The sequence below is a fragment of the Nesoenas mayeri genome (genome assembly GCF_963082525.1).
Source record: "Nesoenas mayeri genome assembly, chromosome: 12".
Taxonomy (NCBI): Eukaryota; Metazoa; Chordata; class Aves; order Columbiformes; family Columbidae; genus Nesoenas; species Nesoenas mayeri.
The window spans coordinates 9,445,620-9,455,393 of NC_137547.1; the positions used below are offsets into that span (position 1 = coordinate 9,445,620).

The following is a 9,774-nucleotide window of genomic DNA, read 5'->3' on the forward strand; positions in this document are numbered from 1 at the left end:
TTTAGAATGTTTTTATCTGAGTAAATTTAATGTATGGAAAATAAAGAGTTAAACAGAATCCCTTTGTGTGTATATATATATTTTTTTTAATTTTATTTTTATTTTTAATTTTTTTTTTTTAATTTAAAGGGGTTTCTCCAGTCGGACAGTTACCAGAGACCTTTTTTTAATTCCATTTATTACTTTTGCTGTCTTGCCACCCACAGACACGTGCTGGTGAGTCACAAATCTCCTCACTCACCATCCTGGCCTCATGTTTTGCACCTTGTGCATCCCAGAGCTGGTGGAACAGCTGTCTGTGCCCTTCCCTACAGAGACTCAATGGAGACAAATGGCTAGAAAGAACCACACAAGCCATAAATAAGTAGGGATGTAATCCATCCATATCAGCACTGTATTAATTTTTAAAAAAAGCAACATTTGTACAGGAATATCAGTCGATCACATCGTAATTACAAGTATGGTTGTCAGTTATGAGTTAAACAATTTCTTACACGGACAAAACTAAACGTAGAACAAGCTGCATTTAAAAGTTTACGCTGGAGTAAAAACACAAAGAACAATAAAAAATCAGAAGCACTGTGACCGAGATGCATGCAAAGAGGTGTCGTCGGTACAAACTGTACACCTTGCTGAGCTGAGAGTGCCAAGACACAGCAGTATTGCTTCTTTTTCCCCCGTTCTAGTGAGTTAGCTTCCAGTAACAGGTGGGGTTAGTTCACAGACACATAATATACAAGAGAAATCTCATCCCGCTACGCTCCACGTGACAACGACTCTAGAGAGGGAATAAACCACAGGTCCTACGCACTGCCGTCCTGCGTCCCCGCTCGGGACGGTGCCGCCACCGCTGCTCCAAACCCCAGGCAGGCGGCAGGAGATTCAGTGATGGAAAATAAACTCAAAATAATAATTTGTTCGTTAACTCTCAACTCCTGGGCGCGAGCTGCTTCTCAAAGCGGTTCTCCCCGATCCCCTCGCGATGGTAAAAGCGACTGGGGGTTCCAGTGGCGTGTCCCCCTGTCCCGGTGCGTTGCGCCGTGTGGAGGGGGCGATGCGGGCGCTGCTGGTGCTGCGGTGGCACCGCCACGGACCCGCCAGCCCCTGTCCCTTGACACCTTGGGGAACCGCAAACCCTCGGGCTGGGGGGGATGAGCTTTTGGAAAGCAGCCCATCGAACACCAGTGTTTCACTGAACACACAGGCCTTGGGAATTCAGCACAGACGGGAGTTTATTTCAACGTTACCTACCCGGGTGCGTATTTTACAGTTAAACACTTCTTAAAAACTACAATAAAGCTGTGGTGTTTGGTAAAGAGTATTTCAGAAACTGGCACCATTTCTAAGTTTATGGTGCCGCAAAAAAAAAATAAAAGAGACAAGAAGAGTTGGACTCCCCCAGCTCACCCCAAGCCCTCACCTTAACTCCCTGCAGCGCTGACACGCGTCTCATCGAGCTGCCCGAGACAAAGCTCCGCTTTGGAACGTTAAACCATATTTGCTCTCGTGAAAAGCCTTCCCATTTAAAAAAAAGAATATTAAGGAATCATAGGGAGGTTTTCCACATGAAACACTTGAGCTCCTCCCTGGTGCCTGTTTGCTTTTTAAAGTCAATCAAATGTCCCTTTATTTGCAATTGTCACATGCACAATCGGGTTCCGTTCGTCAAGTCCAGAAATGTAAATGTGCCTGTGTGGAATATTACAGCAGGTTTTGAAGCTGGAGGTGCTCGTCTGTACTGTTTAATAGTCACAAACAAGGCAAGGTAAGATGAGACACCTGCTAAAGCGAGACTACGCTAAGGGACCGAGAGCAGAGGTGACATCCGTGTCTTTCCCTGGGGTGTGTGTGGGGAAGAGTGGGGGTGATGGCCAAGGGTCAACCCAAATCCTAGGCTAGAAGCCACCTGCGTGTCTTAGATGGAAGATTGCACTCCGAAAGTCTCCTGAGAGGCGTACACCATGTACAGGAACCCGTCCTCGTCCTTCTCACTCTCGTACACCTCGGAGATGGGGGTGGAGACGCTCACCATGCTGTGGCCGTTCACCAGGAGGAAGAAGGCCTGGTTGGAGTTCAGCTGCAGGCGTCGCCTGGGGGGAAAGGCCGGGGAGCAGGGGAAGGAGTTTCACAGTCACGACAAAGCATTTCCACTCATGGTTAACAAAGGTTTTAGGACAGATGGCAGAAGAAAGTCCTTGGCCACCGACAGCAGTGAGATGTCCCCACCCAAAGCAGCCCCACCACTGCAGAAGGGATGTGCTTCCCACCTCGAGGTTGTGTTAAATTCATAGACTCATAGAATCATTTCAGTTGGAAAAGACCCTCAAGATCATGGAGTCCAACCATCAACCCACCCCTGGCACTGCCCCATGTCCCTGAAAACCTCATCTCCATCTGTCCAACCCCTCCAGGGACGGTGACTCCACCACTGCCCTGGGCAGCCTGTTCCAATGCCCGACAGCCCTTTGGGGAAGAAATTCTTCCCAAGATCCAACCTCAAGCTCCCCTGGCGCAACTTGAGGCCACTTCTTCTCATCTCAGAGAGCTACAGACTCGCAGAGAACATCTAACTGGGGTGTCCCCTTGGACTGTTCGTTCCAGTTGAGGGGAAATGGGTTATTTCTGCTGAACTGCCTGCTGGCAGCCGGTCTGCAGAGAGCAGCTCCTGCTTCACAAACCAAGTGAGCGGGAGGAACTCGGATATGTGGAGGTGCAACCAAAGAAAAGAAGGAAAGAACAAGAGATCAGAAGAGCTTCCTGCCGCTTCTGCTCGCTGCTGAGGGGCAGCGGCAGCTGAGAAGGATTTATTGAACCTCCAGGCACAGCCCGGGAACGGACCCTTCCAAAGCCAGGCTCTGCTCACCCAGCTAAGCGGCAGCAGCTCTGTGGGGACAAGCTCTGCTCTGTGCAGAGGAGCTGGCCGAGGACCAAGTCCAGCTGCTACCAAGTCACCTAAATAAAGCCAAAAGAAAAAGGTGGGAAAAATCCTTCACTTTGCTGTTAAACTTTTTGCCCAGGGGCCTTTCATGTTCATGAGAAATTCTGGAAGACTTGAGCAATCTGGTTCCCGTGTCCAAAACTCTCCTGCTCGTGTAGGAGCTGGGATTCGCTTGCGACAGTTTTTGTACAAACTCTGAGGGAGGGAATTGTTTGGACACCTGGGACAACTCTCAGGTTTTACAGCTTGTGGCCTCCAAGAACTGACTCGCTGCTACACCATGTCTGACAAAACACAAACTCTGGTTTGCTGCTGACCTCCAAGTTTACCGCTTGAGAGCTCTTGCTAATCAAATACTCCTCCTTGACATCACGCCAGGAGAAATGCCCTTCTAGCAGAACTTCTGACCGCAATTCTAGACCACACAACTTCCACTCCAGGGCTATTTCCCCTTTGCCTTTTCTTGCGAGCAAAGCTCGAGCTCCGGCACAAAGTGGCACTTGAGCCGCAGTCTGGGACAGCAAGATGCTGGTCTGAACGTGTGTTTTTCAGGCCTCAACACTGTCACCGAGGGAAACCTCATTCCGCGATCAAAGGATGCCAACATCAACCCAAAGCGACAGCTCAGAGCTCTGGCTCTGAGCCTGAACTCCCCCTCCAGCGGGTAGGAGAGGGACTCCCAGGCACAACACCAAAAAAAGCATCTGAAAATAGCCCGGTGGGAAGCACTGGGGCCCTGGGCCCTAGGCACCCATGTTAGACAGGGATTCGTGGCCCCAGAATCCCCCCACTACCTCTGGGAAGCTGTTATTTCTCAGGAAATCAGACTAACAGCTCAGCTTTTGTCAGGAATTTGTCCTAGTGATGATACCAAGGGCTTGTTAGATGATTTTTCCATTTAAAGAGTTCCCAGCTGCACACAGCAGGTGGGGAACTAACAAAGCATGAGGTTGATGCAGCTTGCACTGAAATCCCAGCACACTACCTGATAATTTTGATTAGCTCACTCATGTTGACATGATCCGGCACCAGGAACTTGGTCTTATCCAAAACTGGAAGCTGCTTCTCTCCCTTGTACCGTTCAATGATCACCTAAAAAGAAACAAACAGAAAGGAGCAGAAGATGTGAAAAGGTGTCTGGTGCCCTCGTCTCTCCTGCTCTGTTTTACACACAGCAAGCTACAAAAATTTATGCTCAAATCTATTTCTCTACATTTGTGAAGGCAGCGTCCCGAATCTGAAAAGGAAAATTAACATTATTCCCCTAACCCCTCTTGTTCTGTTTGCATGTCCCTGCATGAAGGGCTGACAGGGATTTAACAGCTGCAGTGCAGTTTTGGAACAGTTCGTTTGCTGGAATCGTTTAATGGAGCACTGAACTACCCAGCAACAAGGAAACCCAAGCAAAAATAAAGCGTGTGCCCCTCTGATACCTTACAGCGGCTGACTAAGGCGCCTGGGCTGCAAACTCAAGCAGTTTTCACAATGATGTCTCCAGTTTCAGGCCATCTCTTTCTAAGAATCGCCCTTCCACATCACTATGCTATTCCATTCACCTCCCATCGTTCCTCTAACACATGAAAGCTACTTTTGAAAGGTATAAAGCCTCAAAGGAGAGAATTTATTCCTCCTTAATCTCAAGACTTAGCTTAGGAACCAGTAATTCTGTCAAGATTGTTATGTAGTAACTACCAAATTCAGGAGGAAATGGCAGATTTGCCAATTTAAGCAGCACCCTGCCCAGCAACTGTGTGTAGTTCCTGCTTTTAAGAAATGATCTCAGAATTCGTGCACTCCCGTTTCCACAGCCACGTGGGTTTTGTTGTTTTTAAATCAGCGGTAGCTACGTGACACCATTCGCTTGGATTGCTGCCACGCTCACGGGGTCTGGCTGTGTTGATATTCAGAAGCTGCATAGGTGAAGAGATATTGAGCAAACTTAACTAATTATCAGAGAAAGACTTCCTTACACCGGTTTCAATAAATGCTGGCTCATTCTGGAAAAAAAATACTACTTATAAAAAGGTAGATCATAATGTATAGGTAATATTTCCAACAGCAAAATGAAGGATGTTGACAGCACAGGAGGGATTTAGCATCGAGCGTGACATTGCGTCTGATCTCATCCAGAGCTGCTAATGACAATAACGAGGCCATGACTCAGGCTAAGACATGGACAGACAACCACAACAAGCCCTGAGGGATCCCAGCAGGGCTCTGCCACAGCTGGGATTTGCATCACCGCATCTTCAGCCACTTGCTTAGGTACCTCTGCATTTCTTTTTTGCTAGTAATATGTCCACAGCTGACTTAAAAACGAGAGCTTTGCTCTAAATTGATGGCTTTCGATCTGCAGTCACAGAGCTTGGGGACACCTGAGTGATCTGTGGAAGGTGGGTGAGAAAGCCACCTGCTGTCAGGAAAGAGACTGGGTAGGAAAGGGCCTTTGGGGAAAACTGCACATTCCAGAAAAGGCAGAAAATCTCTGCTATAAATTATTACTTGTTCCCATGCCCAACAGCACAGAAAACCAGCAGCAGTGGCTTTGAGATGAAGTAGTTTAAAGCTCAAGAAAAGCTGAAAACCTTTCGGTTTCGATTTGATATGGTGACAACCGCTTCCATTAATGAACTGGCAGCAGAACTGCTGACTGCATGCAGGTTGTTCACACAAGAATCTCCACTCGCAGGGATCATCAGCTCTCAGCAATGAGAACGAACGGTTAACGGGTCTGATTAATTTCTCTCTTCTGCCCCCAAGATCTCCTGAGACCTTCCCTGTTCCACCAAGTGGCAATAAAGACAGTTCTATTTATCGCTTACTGCGCTGACAGCCGTCACATAAAGCCCACCAGTTGTGGAGCAAAAAGAACATAATCCATGTCTTCTGCTTCCTAGGATGCTTTGCTTTGCATTCATAACCTTGAGGATGCCATAAATAAAAGAAAATAAAACTTCAGGCAGCGTTTAGAGCTGACTGGCTACAGAAAAGTGACAAGGTGAGGGCTGCTCTGCTTTTCAAGGGGAGGTTTGTGGGTTTGACAGCCAAGCAGCATTTCTGAGATGAGAAGAGCTGAACACTCAGGAGAATCTCAGAGCTCAGCCGGGTGTGGTTTCCTTTGAAATTACAACATGCGACTTCAGTACGCAGGAAATCTCGTTTTCTCCATTCCCCAGCGAGCACCTCGCGCTGCCACGCTGACTGCCACTTACTGCCTTGAGAATGTTTCTGAAATCCAGGCTTAATGACCCAGAATAGCCAGGTTTTCATTTGGTCTCACATCGGGACAGCTCTTTTACAGGTTTCTAACTACAAAAAAGAAAACAAGACTGGAAATTGAAGTGAAAAATGGAAAGAACCACACTTACTGGTATTTTAGTTGGATGCTGATCTCGAATCAGTCGTACATCTTCCACTCTTTGCTCTGCAAGAGATTAAAAAAAAAAATCTGTTCAAACATCCACACTTAATGCTGTTATTACCTTATTTTTCCACCACTGAAGAGAGGGGCTGCCTGTTAGTAAAGGCCACAAAGGCAAATTCAGGCCAAGCAGTTTTGGACTGGGACAGCGCTGTCACAAGCAAAACGTCTCCTCTGACAGGTGATACTTCGCTCTTTAACCCAAGGTGACAAGCACTGCACAGTGCCTAGAAAGTGTTAAAGGAGAAGCACCCCCCCACAAGCATCCCCCTTCATTTTCTCCCCACTACAGCAGACACTTAATCTCATAAATTCACGGCATCAAATAACACCCCCCAAGTTAATGACTGAATATCCTGCACGATTTCTGCGAGATCCCAGAAGAGGAAATTGTCGACAATTACTTGAGACCCAGGAGCAGCCGGAGCCCGGCAGCATCAGCTTTCGTCGTGCGCTCTCGTGTTACTGAATTCCAGTTTTCTATTTTGATTCTGCCGCACCCGCTGTCGCAGAAGCTGCTGGGAGCTCCTTGTGTACCTGGATATTTCACTGCGCTCCATGCCAGTTTTCAGGATAAAGTTCACCTCTCCTCAGACATAAATATTAACAGCACCAATATTATAAACCAGGCTAAAGTACATCCGAGCCAAAACAAACAGACACCGCTGTGTTCAGAGGCAGTTGCATCTGCTTACACCCTACTTTCACATTCAGTGAACTCAGTTTTAACCTTTCCAGTTCTTTTCTGCAGGCTGGGGCTTTCCAAGCCGTCTCCATCTTATCAACACCTTTCAGAGAAGATTTAGTGTTGCATCACGGCTTTAGCAGACACCTGCCCAGGGAGAGGTGCCGCTCACGGGGGGCGAAGGGCTTCGATCAGCACCCGCTGCCCCACCTCTGTGCTGGTGTGTTAACGCATAGGACGCAGCGCCTGTCCCGTCACACAGCAGTAACGTCACTCAGCTCCCCATTAGTTCATCTGCGTGCATCAAACGAGCCTTTTGAAGAGCCCGGGAAGGAAATGCAACTCACGTGAATCACGGTTTTAAGCTGGAGGTGAATCAAGCAGCACTAAGGCGAGGGGAATGCAAAGCCTTCACCCGGCTGCACAGCCCCAGCCTCGCTCCTACAGACCAGCACTAACACCTCAGGGGCAGAGATTACTAGCTAATTAAAATACTTTTTAAGATTAACCAGAAACACAAGAGATACGAGGAGTGAATGAGACCAAGTGTCAACCCAGCAACCACAGAAACGTTTAACTTTTCACCTGAAACAGATCTGTTCACAGCAACGTTATTCAGCAGCACTCCCTGCAGTAGAAGGAACATAACCCGGACAAACCATTGAGATTGTTGTAGACGGTATGTTCAAAATCAGGCTGCAGTCAGCCACAGATAAACACTGTTCTCTGACGACACTAGTTGCGGCGGCAACTGCTTGGCTGCCATCCTAGCTGAACTTAATACCTGCAACACAGGCTGCTGACAGCCCATGGGGTCAACAACAGTTTTGGAAGGCTCCAAGAAGAGGGGCAGCTTAAACAGAGGCTCCGTTAGATCAGAATTCCCTCTGCTTCAACGCGGAGAACAGCTTAGGTTTAATGGAACAGCCAAGACAAGGGTGGGCTCACCAGAAAGCTCTCTTAAGCAGCTTGACTTTAACCCAACAGCAGAAGGAAAAGAAAATCTGGATCAATTACTTCCACCAATTCCGTTTTATGTACAGGATTTTATAGTTCACGCAGAAATAGGTTACGCTGCCAGTTCTCGTTACCCTCAGCGCGTTTCAGCCTGCCTCGCCGACACACATGAGCAGATCCCGAGCTCTTGGATTGCTTTGGTCCCATCCTAAGCACAGAAAGGAGCACTGGCACCGCTCTACCGAGGCTGTTCCTTCTAGAAAAAAAGCCTAATCTCATTTCCCCGGCCGTCATTACACAGCTCTTTTCCATGCCTTGCTGGTTCTCAATAACTGGAGACAGAAGGTTTAGACATCCCTGTTGCTCGCAGCTCCCTGGGCAGAGAATTCGTGACACGGCGCCTGGTACCAACCCAGCGGAGCCCAGTTCTGCCCACGGCGCAGCCGGAGCCGGACACGGGGCGGCCGCGGCTCCTGGCACACACACTAGTGATGTTTTCCAGGCTCTTGGGAATTCCGCCGTCGATAATGGATGATGGAGAGAGAACCATCTCTCCACCCCCGGCTCCTCTGCCAGCGCTGAGCTCACCCTGGTGCAGCCGCACCACCTCCCGCACAGCCGACACCCCCAGGAGACCTCCCGGAGCCCCCAGCCCCGAAACTCCCAGGCTCTGTCGCCACGCGGGGGGCTCGGCCCGGCTGCCGCGGCGGAACCGGCCCCGCGGAGCCCGAGCCGGGGTTTGTTTCCACCGCAGCCCCGAGCAGGCGGCGACTCCCCTTCGGGCCCGGCGGCCGCTGAGCGGGGCAGGGCGGCCGGGCCCGCTCCGGAGCTCCGCTGTCAGCAGCAGCCGGGCCCGGCCCGGGGGTCTCCGCGGCTCCTTGACGAGATCTGCCCGCTCCCCGCTTCGCCGATCCCTCCCCGTAACGACGGCAGCCGCCGCCGGCCTGTCCCGCCGGCCGCCCCCGCAGCCCGAGCGACGAGGCCCGGAGGGGGCCGGGACAGCCGGCGGGCGCTGTCAGCGCCCCCGCCCCGCCGCGTCCCTTCCCGGAGAGCTCACCGAAGGTGCGGCGCTGCTTGAAGGTCTTCTCCGAAGGCATGGCGGCGGCAACTCGGCCTCAGGCCCGGCGGCGGCTCTGCGCGGCGGCGGCGGACGACTCCGAGTGCCGGCGCCCGCCCCCCGCCGCCACCACCGGCGGCTCCGCCGTCAGCTGACACGGCGCGTCACGGCGGGGCGGGCACCGCCGACATCTTGAGTGTGGCGGGATGGGCCGCCTGCCGCCTCCCCGCGGCTGGGGGCTGTGCCTCGGGGCCTCGCCCTGCGGGGTGTACGGCCGTGGTGTGCCCTGTCGTGTTCCGCCGTGGCGACACAGCCGTGGTTGCCTCAGAGTGCCAGTGTTCCCTTTCAGAGACAAGCGGCCATGGCTGCCGCAGAGAGCCCTGTCGGTCCCCGCTCAGTGACACACATCCATGGCTGCCTCAGCCCTGCCATGTGCCCCCCTCAGCAACACACGGTGATGGCTGCCTCAGGGGGCCCTGCCAGTGTCCCCCTTCAGTGACACACAGCCACGGCCGCCTCTGAGAGTCCTCGTGGTGTCTCTCCTCAGCAACACACAGCCATGGCCACCTCAGAGTCCCGTGCCAGGGTCCCCCCTCAGCAAAAGCCATGGCTGCCTCAGACCACCCTGCCATGTCCTCCCTCAGTGACACATGGCCATGGCTGCCCAGGAGTGCTCTGCCAGGGTCCCCTCTCAGGGACACACAGCCATGGCCACT

General features: G+C 51.3%; 1 protein-coding gene across 1 annotated transcript; it reads right to left on the reverse strand.

Annotated features, from left to right (window-relative positions):
* Positions 1–361: 361 nt before the first annotated feature.
* On the reverse strand, positions 362–9,182 carry MAP1LC3B (microtubule associated protein 1 light chain 3 beta). Its single transcript, XM_080351981.1, has 4 exons — positions 9,059–9,182; positions 6,307–6,362; positions 3,924–4,030; positions 362–2,090 (listed from the first exon to the last, which is right to left on the reverse strand). Exons 1-4 carry the CDS (start codon positions 9,096–9,098, stop codon positions 1,916–1,918), a joined length of 378 nt encoding a protein of 125 aa, XP_080208107.1. The 5' UTR covers positions 9,099–9,182; the 3' UTR covers positions 362–1,915.
* Positions 9,183–9,774: the final 592 nt, after the last annotated feature.